This window comes from Pan paniscus, chromosome 19 (genome assembly GCF_029289425.2).
Source record: "Pan paniscus chromosome 19, NHGRI_mPanPan1-v2.0_pri, whole genome shotgun sequence".
Lineage (NCBI taxonomy): Eukaryota > Metazoa > Chordata > Mammalia > Primates > Hominidae > Pan > Pan paniscus.
Genome location: NC_073268.2, coordinates 65533319 through 65548897, shown reverse-complemented (window position 1 = coordinate 65548897; position 15579 = coordinate 65533319). Strand labels below are relative to the sequence as shown.

The window sequence follows — 15579 nt, the reverse complement described above, 5'->3', positions numbered from 1 at the left end:
TGTAGCAATGGGGAACCAGGGCCCCCAGTGCCCCTGGGCTGTGGGAGTCTGAGCAACAGAAAGAATAGACAGTGAGGGTAGAGGTGGAAGTGGGGGTAGGGGTTGGGGTGGCTGGGAGCTGACCAGGTGGGTGTCAGAGCTGAGAGGGTAGGGTGTTACCAGGGATAGCAAAGTAATGCTCATCCCGGCTCCTCAGGGTGAGCCAGCTCTCCTTCTAGGGAACAGCTTCCTCCACAGCAAAGCCTCCACCTAGAAACATCTACACTCATCAGTACAAAAAGCTTCAGCCTTTATTAAACAAAGGAGGAGGTAGAAAACAGATAAGGGAACAGTTCAGGATCCCTTCTTTCCCCTATACATACACAGACATACAAACACACACACCCGAGTGAATGACAGGGACCATCAGGCGACAGATTGAAGGGCAGAGGGAGGCAGCACCCTCCGAGAGTTGGCCCGGACCCAAGGGTGGGCTGAGACCTGGGCCAGGGGCAGCCGTTCCGAGGGGTTATGCCTGAGCAGTTTGGAGATGAGGTCCTGGGCTCCCGTGGGCACAGAAGCGGGGAACTTTAGGTCCACCTGCAGGTGTGAAGAGATGGAAGGGCTGCATTAGTTTCACCCTGGCTACATCTTCCTTGACTACCCATTCTGTTTGGAGTTACTTAGGGCCATGCAAATACACTTTGCCCACCCCCAGCCCCCCAACTCCTGGCCTCAGCAGCTGGCACGAAGCCCAGGCCGCACCTTGACGATGCGGCGATAGGTCTCATTGTGTGATGCACTCTCAAAGGGTGGGTTCCCCACCAGCAGCTCATAGCAAAGCACTCCAATGCACCACAGATCCACCTTCTCATTGTGCGTGCGCCCCTCAATCATCTCTGGGGGCAGGTAGTCCAGGGTGCCACACATTGTCTTCCTCCTGGGAGGGATAAGGGGTGTGGGCAGGGGTCCCAGTGACATAGGAACTCTCCTTTCCCTGCTGCCTGACGGCAGGGAGCCAAAAGACCACGGGATGTACCAGGCGAGAGGTCCAGCCAGGTAGGGCCACTGGAGTGGGGTTGGGGTTGGGGTGATGATATATCCCAAAGCCCCAGAGGTGAGCCTGCACACAGCCCAGCAACTCCACACTGAAGGATATATCTTAATAAGATACCCTGATATGAGGGCAGTGTTCATTTGGAGTTCACTGGGGACATCTCTAATGCCCATCAGGCATGTTCTGGTTAAATAAATCAGCTACTACGTGATACTATGAAGCCATTAAAAAGTGATGTGGGAGGAAAAAAGGCCACTGCTCCGGGCTTTTTTGAGACAGAGTCCAGGCTGGAGTGCAGTGGGGCGATCTTGGCTCACTGCAACCTCTGCCTCCCGGGTTCAAGTGATTCTCATGTCTCAGCCTCCTGAACAGCTGGGATTACAAGTGTGCACCACCATGTCTGCTTAATAAATTTTGTGTTTTTAGTAAAGATGGGGTTTCATCATGTTGGCCAGGCTGGTCCGCTGGTCTTGAACTCCTGGCCTCAAGTGCCACCCGCCTTGGCCTCCCAAAGTGCTGGGACTGGTAGGCGTGAGCCACCGCGCCTGGCCAAAGTTTTACCATTGGCCCCTACGGGGATCAAACCTGCGACCTTGGGGTTATTAGCACCACACTCTAACCATTTTTTTTTTTTTTTTTTTTTTTTTGAGACAGAGTCTCGATCTGTCACCCAGGCTGGAGTGCAATGGCATAATCTCGGCTCACTGCAACCTCCGCCTCCCAGGTTCAAACAATTCTCCTGCCTCAGCCTCCCCAGTAGCTGGGATTACTGGCGTCCGCCACCATGGCCGGCTAATTTTTGTATATTTAGTAGAGACAAGGTTTCATCATGTTGGCAAATCTAGTCTCGAACTCCTGACCTCAGGTGATCCGCCCTCCTCGGCCTCCCAAAGTGCTGGGATTACAGGTGTGAGCCACGGTGCACGGCCCCTGGAGAGGTTTTAATGGCCCTGCCTCACACCCAGGTCTGGCCTCCCAGGCCACCATACCTCAGGGAGGGCGCATGCACAGACCAGCCGAAGTCAGCAATCTTCAGCTCTCCCTTGAGCCCTAAGAGCAGATTTTCTGGCTTTATGTCTCTGTGAATCACCTTCTTCCCATGGCAGTACATTAGAGCATCTGCCAACTCCTCCATGATCTGGGAGGGGCAACGACAGGCAATCAGACAAGGATGGACCTCCAGCTACAAGCAGCACACCCTCAGCCTCGAGCCCCCTACTGGCGCCCCAGGTGCCCACCCGCCCGGACCGTGGCTGTTCGCTGCTCGTCAAATGTGCGGCTCTTCTGCAGCTCCTTGTAGAGCTCCCCGCGGGGGGCATACTCTAGAATCAAGTAGATCCTCCTCCGGTCATAAAAATAGTTGTAGAGACGCAGGATGTTGGGATGGCTGGGGGAAGAGACAGAGGAGGCCTCAGGCCAAAGGCATAAAAGAGCTGGAAAAGATGATAGGAGCAAACTGGGGTCAGACGTGGCCCAGGCCGGGGACACCAGGGCTGGGAGTGGTAAGGGGAAACTGGAGGCAGATTTCTGGATTCAAGGCTTGCCAGGACTAAGAGCTAAATGGGGCTCACTAGCCATAGCTACAGAGAAAGCAATCTGGATGAAGTGGGGCTGAATGAGGAGCTGGGGGTGAGGGAGCAGAGGGGCTTCGGCTCAGGGGGCATCAACCCATACTGCAGGTGGGCCTGGATTTCGATCTCTCTGCGCAGCTGATGCTCCACGCCCTCCTTCTCTATCTGGGACTTGAAGAGGACCTTGAGCGCCACGATGAAATGGCTTTTCTTCTCCCGAGCCAAGTACACGTTTCCAAACTTGCCTTTGCCCAGAGGACGCCCAATCTCAAAGTCATCAATTGTGAAGTGCCGCCTGCTTAGAAAGTGGAGGAAGGCAACTCAGAACCGGTTTTGGTTATTAAGAGGTTTGCTTTCTCTCTGCTTCCTCATCCCATCCTGTCCTCCGCCCCACTTCTCTTCATCCCTACTCCTCCCGTGCTTAGGTTTTATCTCCCCGACTTCCTGCCTGTTCATTGTCCCCTCACCCCCGTCCACCCCAAGGCTTGGGGCACTTACGTTAAGATGTTGGGTGTCCCACTGCTATTCTCCATCACCTTCTGGCCAGGGGCAGCTAAGGAGAGAACAGGTAGGTTGAATGTGAACAGGGATGACCTTCTCATCCCTAAACCCTCCCACAGACGGTCATCTCCCCAGCTCAGTCCTCTCCCCCTTGCCCCAGTTACCTGTGGGCTGGACATTGCAGCGGCTCATGAGGACAAGTGCAGATGGGGTGACAGGCTCTTTCCGGAGGACTCGCTGGGGCAGGGTGCTCAGGCCAGATGGAGCCTGAGAAGGAGCAGGGGGTAGCTCTGAGGGTGCCTTTGTCTGATGACCGGGGTGGAATGTGCTGCAAGCAGTATTTCAGCCCCTTGCTAAAGAGCCACCCACCCACCTACCCCCAATTCAAAGAGAAACACTGATGTGACAGTTTTGCTTCCCAGCCTCTGCTCATAGTCCCATATTAAAATGGGTTATTAATAAACAACCTAGGGCCGGGCGCAGTGGCTCCTGCAGTCAGGAGTTCAAGACCAGCCTGGCCAACATGGTGAAACGCCATCTCTACTAAAAATATAAAAAATTAGCTGGGTGCGGCCGGGCATGGTGGCTCATGCTTGTAATCCCAGCACTTTGGAAGGCCGAGGCAGGCGGATCACAAGGTCAGGAGTTTGAGACCAGCCTGGCCAACACAGTGAAACCCCATCTCTACTAAAAATACAAAAATTAGCTGGCCGTGGTGGCACGCGCCTGTAATCCCAGCTACTCAGGAGGCTGAGGCAGGAGAATCGCTTGAACCTGGGAGGCACAGGTTGCAGTGAGCCGAGATCGTGCCATTGCACTCCAGCCTGGGCAACAGAGCTAGACTCCATCTCAAAAAAAAAAAAAATTAGCCAGGTGTGGTGGCAGGCGCCTGTAATCCCAGCTACTCGGGAGGCTGAGGCAGGAGAATCGCTTGAACCTGGGCGGCAGAGGTTGCAGTGAGCTGAGATCGCACCATTGCACTCCAGCCTGGGCAACACAGTGAGGCTCCATCTCAAAAAAATAAATAAATAAAAAATAAATAACCTAAGTAGGCCTAAGATAAGGGGCAAAGGACTCACACCAACACCTAACATTTCACTTCTTTGGCCCTGGCCCACACTTTTCAGGCATGAAGCTGTTCAACCTGTATAAGTCCTGTCCATAACAACACAGTCATTCATCCAGCCCCTCACTTACACCACAGTAGAGAGCTGGGTCAATGAACACCCACAATTCAAGGGGTTTAGCACAGAGGTATTCTCAAAGTCTCCTAAAAAACTTAGTTTATTAAGGCTTAGATAAGATGCTTGAGGCCTTGAATGTTATAGCAATAACCAGGATTTACACTTTTGCAAGAACAGGCTTTAAGGACACTAAGAGCTACCCTGATGGCCCTGGACCACTTCTCACTTTCAACTTCTTCATTTTTTTTTTTTTTTTTTTTTTTTTTTGAGATGGAGTCTCGCTCTATTACCCAGGCTGGAGTGCAATGGTGCCATCTCGGCTCACTGCAACTTCCAACCTCCCAGGTTCAGGCAATTCTGCTGCCTCGGCCTCCTGAGTAGGTGGGATTACAGGCACATGCCTGGCTAATTTTTGTATTTTTAGTAGAGACGGGGTTTCACCATGTTGACCAGGCTGGTCTCGAACTCCTGACCTCAGGTGATCCACCTGCCTCAGCCTCCCAGTGCTGGGATTACAGGCGTGAGCCACCCACCTGGCCTCACTTTCAACTTCTCAAAATAATAGGTACACTTTCTTTTAGGAGTGACTAAGGTAAAAGTGACAATGGTTTCTCATTCAGACTCCATTCCTGACAGCCTCACTCAGTGCTCCATGAGGGAGGGAGCTGATGCACAAGGGAACAGACAGACTCTCCAGGAAGCAAGAGCTCCAAAAACAGGGAGCAAAGCCTGTGCAGGGCCCCTTCCTTCTTCTGCAGCCAAGAGAAGAAAGCCCCTAGGCCCCGAATAGTGATATTGGTACCAATCTACAAATAAGCAAGTTGAATAAAATACAGTCCAGAAATAGACCCACATATATGTGGGAATTTATATATATAATAAAAGTGGCATTTCAAATCAGGGAGGAGGCCCGTCAATGAAATCTGTCTGGACCATTGGGAAATAAGTCAATTTAGATCCATTTAGATTCTTACCTCAATTTAGTCATGAATTCCAAATTGTAATTTAGACTTGCCTTGGGCCTTTTAAACTGTAACTTTATATCCTTTTATAGTCTATTTCTTTTTTTTTTTTTTTTTTTTTTGAGACGGAGTCTCGCTCTGTCTATAGTCTATTTCTATTTGCTGTCTAGTTTATTTTTTTCAGGATATGGGTTGGGAATCATGGCCTGAAGGCCAGGCCCTGCCTGCTCAGTCCCAGATATCATTTGTATGTGACGAGCCCTGCAGAGGTCCTCACCGGCTGGGAGTCACTGGCTGGTTAGATTCACGTTGGCAGCACCTGACAGGATGTGGCTACAAATGACCAGAGCGGGTTCTGTTGTCAAACTTGGGACCCGTTCTTTGGAGCATAACGGGGAAGAAAGTGCTTAAAGGATTGCTCATTGCAGGATCTCAAGTTTCCCAGCAGGAACTCGCCATGCGGGGTCATGGGGGCGCAGGGACGGAGGGAAGGGCCTTACCGTCTGCCGGCCGTAGGGCCAGGGGTAGGCGTTCTCCTTCTGGGCCATCCTTAGAGGGAAAGGGGGAGGAGAGCTGGGCGGAGAAGGGAAACAGCCGTGAGAAGCAGAGAAAAAGAGAGAGAGAGGGAGGGGTTGGACCGATCGAGCCGGAAGCGCTAGCCCGAGCTGGTAAAAGGGAGCAGGTCAGCACACTAGCCCCAATCTGGGCGCTGGTCTCACCGCCCCCGCCCTCCTATCGTCCCTACCTCCTTCCAGCCCTGCGGCGTGCGCGCAGGCCAGCCCAACAGACCCTCTGATCTACCTGATCATCTGCCCACTCCCGGCGCAAGGCCTGCGACAGGAGGCCAGCTCACCTGGGGTCCAAGGCACTGCTACTCTCCCGGCCGCCCGCAAACAACTGAATCTGCCACGCCGCGCCCTGGCCAAGGACTTTTCAAATCTCCCGCCCCGGCCCCATTGGAGAAGCTCGTCGCCCATGCCTAGTTCCCATTGGCTCGATGTCCTGTGACGTAAGTCATGGGAAGAGGCGGAATGAGAAGGGCGCACGCTTGGCTTCCAGCTTAGGAAAGTTTCCCCAAATTCCCGCAGTGAATTATCTTGCCTTTTCTTTTCTTTTCTTTTCTTTTTTTTTTTTTTCTTCCTTTTTTGAGACAGGTCTCTCTCTGTCGCCCAGGCTGGAGTATAATGGTGCTATCTCGGCTTGCTGCAACCTCTGCCTCCCGGGTTCAAGCGATTCTCGTGCCTCAGCCACCCGAGTAGCTGGGATTACAAGCGCCCGCCACCACGCCTGGCTAATTTTTGTATTTTTATTAGAGACGGGTTTTCGCTGTGTTGGCCAATCTGGTCTCGAACTCCTGTCCTCAGGTGATCCACCCGCCTCGGCTTCCCAAAATGCTGGGATTACAGGCGTGAGCCACCGTGCCCGGCCTTCTTCTTTTTATAAAAAATATTAAATCTTTAATGTAACTGGAGTTTATCCTTATGCATGTATGAGCTGGGGTCTAACTTCTCTGCCCGATGGAGCGCCAGTTATGTCAACACCATTTGTTAAACAAACTGCCCCAACAGAATTTAAATGTTGCCCTTGATATATAATGTTAGCATATTTACTTGTGTCTATTTCTAGACTTTGTATTCCGTTGTTTGCTCATTTGCCTGTGTGTTTATTCTTGTGTCATTACTACGTCGTTCTTAAAAGTTCTGACATTCCTGGGAGTTTTTCCACCAACAGACCTTTCGTTGCAAGACCTCTGTTAGCTGCCGTGTTGTTTGGGCCCACTTTCATTTTTCCTCCTTCCTGCCACACTCCCTTCTTTTCTGCTCTTCCTAACCCTCAGATTTCATTACTGGGTTAAATAAATACATTTTTGGGCCTTCTATGAAATAACCAGTGGATATTTATTAAGTGTGTACTGTCCAGCACTCTTCTCCTTTCTTCTAACACTCTATTTTTCCTTTAGGGGACCACCTGTCTCTCCAGTCTATGCAGTCGGTTTCTGTAGTAGTTTCAGTTGCTGACAACCCCAAATCCCTAGGTTGATGAAGACCTATTTAAATCTCACTTTTTTTTTTTTTTTTTGAGATGAAGATTCGCTGTGTTGCCCAGGCTGGAGTGCAATGGTGCAATCTCAGCTCACCACAACCTCCTCCTTCAGGGTTCAACCGATTCTCCTGTATCAGCCTACCGAGTACCTGGGATTACAGGTGCAAGTGACCACGCCCGGCTAATTTTTGTATTTTTAGTAGAGACGGGGTTTCATCACATTGCTCAGGCTGGTCTCGAACTCCTGGCCTCAGGTGATCCGCCCACCTTGGTCTCCCAAAGTGCTTGGATTACAGGCGTGAGCCACTGCGCCCAGCTTTATTCCCACTTCTGAAAGCACTTAGAGTTTTGAGGATTTGAGAAGGAAACTGACTCCATTGTAGGTCCAGAAATGAGCCCCAATTGACTTATACTAATCAATACCTTTTATTCCAGATTATGGTTATTGGATCAGGCATAAGCCTGTGATTTAAGTGGGCCAGCTAGTGGGAATCAGTTTCTTGCTCAGAATGCTGGGCAGCTCAAGGAAACACTTAACGTTTACTGGTTTATCATAAAGTGTATTACAAATGATATAGATGAAAAGATGTATAGGGCAAGGTATGGAGGAAGAGATTTCTGGAAGTGAGCAGGGAAGCATGCAGCCCTCATTGCTGCTTCTAGTGCTACTGAAGGAAGCAGCTTGACATTGAAGCCTAACATTACAGAAGGGAGAAGAGAGGCCTGGAAAGAACTTCAGGACTTGATGACATTGTTGAGCCTCTACATGCCTACGTTAGCACTTTTCTTACATGAACAATAGAGAAGATTATTATTCAGCTAATATCCTTTCTGAATGCATTCTAAATGCTATTTGCTGTTTAAGCATATTGTGTAGAAAAAACAAACCATGGCTAGGCTTGGCGGCTCACGCCTGTAATCCCAGCACTTTGGGAGGCTAAGGCGGCTGTATCCCTTGAGCCCAGGAGTTTAAGATCAGCCTGGGCAACATGTGAAACCCCGTCTCTACAAATAAAAAAAAAAAAAATTAGCCAGTATGGTAGTGTGTGCCTCTAGTCCAAGCTACTTGGTAGGCTGAGGAGGAGGATCAGCAGAGGCCGGAGGTCAAGGCTGTGGTGAGCCATGATTGCACCACTGCACTCCAGCCCCGACATTAGAGTGACACCCTGTCTCAATAAAAACAAAAAACGGGCAGGGTTCAGTGGCTCATGCCTGTAATCCTAGCACATCGGGAGCCCCAGGAGGGTGGATTGCCTGAGCTCAGTAGTTCAAGACCACCCTGGGCAACATGGTGAAACCCCGTTACTACTAAAATACAAAAAATTAGCCAGTTCTGGCCAGGCGCGGTGGCTCATGCTTGTAATCCCAGCACTTTGGCAGGCTGAAGTGGGTGGATCACGAGGTCAGGAGTTCGAGACCAGCCTGGCCAACACAGTGAAACCCGTCTCTACTAAAAATACAAAAATTAGCTGGATGTGGTGGCAGGCGCCTGTAATCCCAACTACTTGGGAGGCTGAGGCAAGAGAATCACTTGAACCTGGGAGGCAGAGGTTGCAGGGAGCCAAGATCGCACCACTGCACTCTAGCCTGGGTGACAGAGCTAGACTCCGTCTCGAAAAAAAAAAAAAAAATTAGCCAGTTGTGGTGGCGGGTGCCTGTAGTCCCAGCTACTCAGGAGGCTGAGTGAGGCACAAGAATTGCTTGAACCTGGGAGTGTTGCAGTGAGCCGAGATCACGCCACTGCACTCCAGCCTGAGCAACACAGCAAGAGTCTGTCTAAAATAAACAAAAACAAAAAAAGACCCAATTCTTCCTCTGCCCTCACACCACAGCAATCAACACAGGAGACTTCTGCGACCACATGTGTGGAGATTTTACTGCACCACCAAGCAATCAGTTCTGCAGCAGACATCAGCTGGGTGTCTTCCAATTAGATTCTGACACTATCTACCTGGAGAGAGCATCAGATCCCATAGGTTGAAGGCTCAGTCCCACAAGACTGCCCCTCACTTTGGATGCCAACTGCAAGCCTCAGGTTGTTTTTACCTGTACTCATGACTAACTGGGTGTAAGTTGGGGTTCCTACAATTCCCTCTTTATGTTCAATGAATTTGCTAGAGTGGCTGACAGAACTCAGGAAAAAATGTTTACTGGTTTATTATAAAGGATTTTTTTTTTTTTTTTTTGAGATGGAGTCTCTCTGCCACCCAGGCTGGAGTGCAATGGTGCAATCTTGGCTCACTGCAACCTCTGCCTCCCGGATTCAAGTGATTCTCCTGCCTCAGCAGGAGAACCCGCCACCACGCCCAGCTGATTTTTGTATTTTTAGTAGAGACGGGGTTTCACTACGTTGGCCAGGCTGGTCTCGAACTCCTGACCTCGTGATCCACCCGTCTTGGCCTCCCAAAGTGCTGGGATTGCAGGCGTGAGCCACCGTGCCCGGCCTTATAAAGGATACGACCAAGGATACAGATGAAGAGATGCACGGGGCAAGGAGGTGGGAAGGGCATGGAACTTCCATGCCCTTCTAAGGTGTGCCGCCCTCCAGGATGCTCCACGGGTTCAGCTCTCAGGAAGCTCTCTCTACCCCATCCTCTTGGGTCTTTTATGGAGACTTCATTAAATAGGTGTGATTGAAGCATGACGACTGTGTAGAAATGTGATTGGACGAAGAGGGTATGATCTAGTACTAATAGGCTGAGTGGGGAAGCCCAGCAAGGCCTGTCTAGATTCTTCCTGGCTTCTCTGTGCAGTATTCCTTCCACCTTCTGAAATGGGGGTCTTATGACCTGTAATTGAACAAGATTGTTCAGAGAATTTATTTATGGCCAGCTTCAGGACAGACAGGAAAGAGGTAAGATAAGAGTAATATATATATATATATATATATATGTACAGTTTGGTTCTTTGTTTTTTGAGACAGAGACTCGCTCCATCGCCCAGGCTGGAGTGCAGTGGTGTGATCTCGGCTCACTGCAACCTCCGCCTCCCGGGTTCACGCCATTCTCCTGCCTCAGCCTCCCAAGTAGCTGCGACTACAGGCACCCACCACCACTCCCAGCTAATTTTTTTATTTTTAGTAGACATGGGGTTTCACCACCACCTGGCCTTTTTTTTTTTTTTTTTTTTTTAAGAGAAGGTCTCTTTTGTCCGAGGCAAGCACTCTTGCTGCACAATCATAGCTCATTGCAGCCTCAGAACAAGTTTGGACTTGGTTACACCAACTTGCTTCTTTAATCTATCAATTTACCTTTAACTGCCGGCACATCAACGTAGTGAAATATACCTCATGTATTTGCATTGCCATTGTCTCTTCTGTGGAGAGGAGGGAGCAGGCAGAGATGGTTGGTCATCAAAGGGGACTTAAGTTTTGCCTTTAATGTTCTAATTTTTTAGAAGGTGTATAGAGTCATGGAACTGTTTGCAGGATTAAATATTAATGACAAATAATCTCTAAAAGGAAGGTGTGGACCAGGCACGATGGCTCACGCCTGTAATCGCAGCACTTTGGGAGGCCGAGGCGGGTGGATCATGAGGTCAGGAGTTCGAGACCAGCCAGGCCAACATAGTGAAACCCCATCTCTACTAAAAATACAAAAATTAGTCAGGTGTGGTGGCGGGTGCCTATAATCCCAGCTACTCGAGAGGCTGAGGGAGGAGAATCGCTTGAACCTGGAAGGTGGAGGTTGCAGTGAGCTGAGATCATGCCACTGCATTCCAGCCTGGGTGACAGAGCAAGACTCATCTCAAAAAAAAAAAGAAAAAAAAAAGAATTGAAAGGAAGTATCATAAATATTCAGAAGCAGCGTTATTCACAACAGCCAAAAGTTGGAAGCAGCCCAAATGTCCATCAACTGGTGAATGAATAAACAAAATGTCATATATCCATAAAATAGAAACTTACTTAGTCCTAAGAGGAATGAAGTACTGATATTTTATGTCATGGAAACCATGAAAACAGTATAAACAAAAGAGGCTAAGCTGAGCACAGCAGCTCATGGCTGTAGTCCCAGCACTTTGGAAGGCTAAGGTGGGCAGATCCCTTGAGCCCAGAAGTTCCAGACCAGCCTGGGCAACATGGCGAAATCCCGTCTCTACAAAAAATACAAAAATTAGCCAGGTGTGGTGGTGGGCACCTGTAGTCCCAGCTACTCAGGAGGCTGAGGCAGCAGAGCCATTGAACCCAAGAGGCACAGGTTGCAGTGAGCCGAGATCGTGCCATTGCACTCCAGCCTGGGCAACAGAGCAAGACTCCGTCAAAAAAAAAAAAAAAAAGATAGAAAGTTCACATATTATATGATTGCATTTACATGCAATATCCAGCATAATATCCAGCATAAGCAAATCCACTGGGACAGAAACAGATTAGTGGTTTCCAGAGACTAGGGGAAGGGAGAAGGAGGAATACAGAGTGAGTGCCAATGGTTTCTTTTGGCGGGGGGGGGTGATTAAAATGTTCTGGAATTAAATAGTGATGATTGATGCACCACTGTGAGAATATACCAGAAACCCTTAATTGTACACTTTAAAATGGTTAAAATGGTAAAATTTATGTTAAGTATAATTTACCACAAAAAATTATAAAATATCTTTTTTTTTTTGAGATGGAGTCTTGCTCTGTTTCCCAGACTGGAATGCAGTGGCATGATGATCTCAGCTCACCACAACCTCTGCCTCCTGCGTTCAAGTGATTCTCCTGCCTCAGCTTCCCAAGTAGGTGGGACTACAGGCGTGTGCCACCATGCCCAGCTAATTTTTGTATTTTTAGTAGAGATGGGGTTTCACCATGTTGGTCAGGCTGTTCTCGAACTCCTGACCTCGTGATCCGCCTGCTGCAGCCTCCCAAAGTGCTGGGATTACAGGCCTGAAGCCACCGCTCCCGGCTCTTTTTTATTTATTTATTTATTTATTTATTATTATTATTGTTATTATTATTATTATTATTTTGTCTTTTTTTTCTTCCTTTTTGTGGAGAACAGGGTCTCGCTATATTGCCCAAGCAGGTCTCGAACTCCTGGGCTCAAGCTATCCTCCCACCTCTGCCTCCATGAGAGCTGGGATTACAGGCATGAGCCACCACGCCCGGCCTTATTATTATTATTTTGAAATGGAGTTTCACTCTTGTTGCCCAGGCTGGAGTGCAGCAGTGCAATCTCAGTTCACTGCAACCTCTGCCTCCCCGGTTCAAGCGATTCTCCTGCCTCAGCTTCCCAAGTAGCTGGGATTACAGGCGCCCGCCACCATTCTGGCTAATTTTTTTTTTTTTTTTTTTTTTTTTTTTTTGAGACACAGTGTTGCTCTTGTCGCCCAGGCTGGAGTGCAATGGGGTGATCTTGGTTCACTGCAACGTCTGCCTCCCAGGATTACAGGCGTGGGCCACCATGCCTAGCTAATTTTTGTATTTTTAGTACAGACAGGGGTTTCCTCATTTTCACCAGGCTGGTCTCGAACTCCTGACCTCAGGTGATCCACCCACCTTGGCCTTCCAAAGTGCTGGGATTACAGGCGTGAGCCGCCACACCCATCCAGGAATACACTTTAAAGGCACTTGTGTGACTGCTATTAAATTAGTCAAATCTTAACACATTTTGCTATATTTGTTTATGATGTTTTTTTAAATGAACTAAAAGGCATACAGGTAGAGTTCCAGTGTAAAATTTCTTTTTTTTTTTTTTTGAGACGGAGTGTCGCTCTGTCCCCCAGGGTGGAGTGCAGTGGCGCGATCTTAGCTCACTGCAAGCTCCGCCTCCCGGGTTCACGCCATTCTTCTGCCTCAGCCTCCCTAGTAGCTGGGACTACAGGCACCCGCCACCACGCCTGGCTATTTTTTTTTTTTTTTTTTGTATTTTTAGTAGAGACGAGGTTTCACCGTGTTAGCCAGAATGGTCTCGATCGCCTGACCTCGTGATCCACCCGTCTCGGCCTCCCAAAGTGCTAGGATTACAGGCGTGAGCCACCGCGCCCGGTCAGTAAAATTTCAAGAAGTAGGCCGGGCGCTGCGGCTCATGCCTGAAATCCCAGCACTTTGAGAGGCCGAGGTGGGTGGATCACGAGGTCAGGAGATCGAGACCATCCTGGCTAACACGGTGAAACCCCGTCTCTACTAAAAATACAAAAAAAAAATTAGCCGGGCGTGATAGCGGGTGCCTGTAGTCCGAGCTACTAGGGAGGCTGAGGCAGGAGAATGGCGTGAACCCAGGAGGCGGAGCTTGCAGTGAGCTGAGATCATGCCACTGCACTCCAGCCTAGGCGACAGACAGAGACTCCGTCTCAAAAAAAAAATATTTTCAAGAATTAGGTCTAGGTATATTGTTTCTCTACCATTTTCTTCTGTGGTTGTTATGGATGAAATTGTGTCTCTCCAAAATCCATATGATAAAGCTTTAACACCCAATGTAAATGTATTTCTAGACACAGCTTTAGGGAGGTAGTTGAGGTTAAATGAGGTCATTTGAGTGGAATCCTAATCCTACAGGGCTGGCATCCTTAGGAGAAGAGGGAGAGACTCCAGAGTTCTCTCTTTCCCTGTCGGCACAGAGGAAAGGCCATGTGAGGACACTGCAAGAAGGCGGCATGTAAAAGCCGGCAAGAGAGGCCTCAGCAGACACCGTAAAAGCCGGCAAGAGAGGCCTCAGCAGACACCAACCCTGATAACATCTTGATCTTGGACTTTGAGCCTCCAGAACAGTGAGAAAATAAATATCTGTTGTTTAAGCCACGCAGTCTACGGCATTTTGTTATGGTAGCCTGAGCAGACTAATACAGATTCTAAGGTCAGTGGAAAACTACAAGCGGAAGCACTCACTTCAGATAGGACTACTAGTGGCTTAGACCCTTCAGGAACAAGGTTTGGGTCTCCCTACGAGGGAAATAACCAGGACCAGTTGAGGGGCTTGTTGAAGACAATGGGAAGACAAAATGGGTAATAGAAGAAGCTAGTTAGGCCAGGTGCGGTGGCTCACACCTTTATTCCCAGCATTTTAGGAGGCTGAGGCGGGAGGATCACCTGAGGTCAAGAGTTGGAGACCAGCCTGGCCAACATGATGAAACCCCGTCTCTACTAAAAATATAAAAAAAAGGCTGTGCACAGTGGGTCACGCCTGTAATCCCAGCACTTTGGGAGGCCGAGATGGGTGGATCACCTGCACTCTACTGCACTCCAACCTGAGTGACAGAGCGAGACTCCATCTCAAGAAAAAAAAAAAAAAAAAGAAGCAGCAGCAGCAGCAGCTAGTTATCAGCTACCACTACGTGGCCAGTTAGAGAAACAAGGACTGTAGGTGTATTTCCTTTTTTTTTTTTTTTTTTTTTTTTTTTTGAGACGGAGCGTCAATCTGTCGCCCAGGTTGGAGTGTAATGGCATGATCTCAGCTCACTGCAACCTCCGCCTCCCAAGCTCAAGTGATTCTCCTGCCTTAGCCTCCTGAGTAGCTGGGATTACAGGCATGTGCCACCATGCCTGGTTAATTTTTTTTGTATTTTGAGTAGAGACGGGGTTTCACCGTGTTGGCCAGGCTGGTCTCAAACTCCTGACCTCAGGTGATCTGCCCACCTCGGCATCCCAAAGTGCTGGGATTACAGGCGTGAGCCACCACACCTGGCTGTATTTCTTCTTTATTTTGTTACGAATATATCTGTGTGTGTGTTTCAGCTAATAAATGTACACAAAATGATAGAATTAGGAAATGATCATTTTGCATCTCCTTATGAAATAATTAATGCAGGCAAGGTTTTCTGGTTGCCCTGGCAGTGAGAATGGTGGTGGGACTGCTTGGTAGCCAGCCTCACAGCCAGCTCCGCCTTAGGTCGCCAGAGTTTCTATGCTGTTACCTTGCTCAGGTCATCAGCAGTTCTTCAAGCACCATTTCTGCAAGGACTGGTCAACTGTCTGCCTTTGTCTTGGACATAGTGATACAGTGACACAGTGACACAGTGACAGCTATGGCAGAAGGTGGGCAGGGGCAAGAAAGGGGAAGGAAAGCGGAGCACAGATTTTAACCTGGGCAATGTCTGCTGTGTGGATGGTGGTGAGATGGCCCAAATTCTTCCCCATCAACCAAAGCCAGTCACACTTAGAAAGGTATTGTTAGTGGAGGAGAGAGAGGTGAAGGGAATAAATTTCCCATTGGAAAAGACAAGGCATATAGGGTGGGTGGCCTGGATTTCTTTCTTTCTTTCTTTTTCTTTCTTTCTTTTTTTTTTTGTTTTTTGTTTTTTGTTTTTTGAGAGAGAGTCTCGGCTCACTGCAACCTCTGCCTCCGGGGTTCAAGCGATTCTCCTGC

The 15579-nt window shown here is 48.9% G+C and overlaps 1 protein-coding gene across 8 annotated transcripts; it reads right to left on the bottom strand.

Moving 5' to 3' along the window:
• Positions 1 to 268: 268 nt before the first annotated feature.
• Positions 269 to 7580, bottom strand: AURKB (aurora kinase B). 8 transcript variants are annotated; one of them, XM_008971317.4, is made up of 10 exons: positions 6108 to 7580; positions 5755 to 5827; positions 5532 to 5587; positions 3273 to 3436; positions 3106 to 3160; positions 2853 to 2902; positions 2285 to 2469; positions 2026 to 2174; positions 745 to 919; positions 269 to 579 (listed from the first exon to the last, which is right to left on the bottom strand). In XM_008971317.4, the coding sequence occupies exons 2-10, from the start codon at positions 5800 to 5802 to the stop codon at positions 406 to 408; spliced, it is 1056 nt and encodes a 351-aa protein (XP_008969565.2). In that variant the 5' UTR covers positions 5803 to 5827; positions 6108 to 7580; the 3' UTR covers positions 269 to 405. The 8 variants fall into 8 exon arrangements, with proteins under 8 accessions (XP_008969565.2, XP_008969564.2, XP_063454823.1 ...); XM_008971316.4 differs by having other exon boundaries at positions 2285 to 2423; positions 2711 to 2902; positions 6108 to 7566; XM_063598753.1 differs by having other exon boundaries at positions 2285 to 2423; positions 2711 to 2902; positions 3273 to 3375; positions 5532 to 5633; positions 6108 to 7555.
• Between the last annotated feature and the right edge of the window lie 7999 nt (positions 7581 to 15579).

Excerpts from the sequence above, each read along its gene's own strand:
- AURKB (XM_008971316.4), bottom strand. The coding sequence starts at position 5,802 with ATGGCCCAGAAGGAGAACGCCTACCCCTGGCCCTACGGCCGGCAGACG. Across the intron at positions 2,424-2,710 it reads GAAATCCAGGCCCACCTGCA|CCATCCCAACATCCTGCGTC; the intron begins GTATGGGTTGAT and ends CTCTTCCCCCAG. Across the intron at positions 920-2,025 it reads GTGCATGCGCCCTCCCTGAG|GAGGAAGACAATGTGTGGCA; the intron begins GTATGGTGGCCT and ends TATCCCTCCCAG.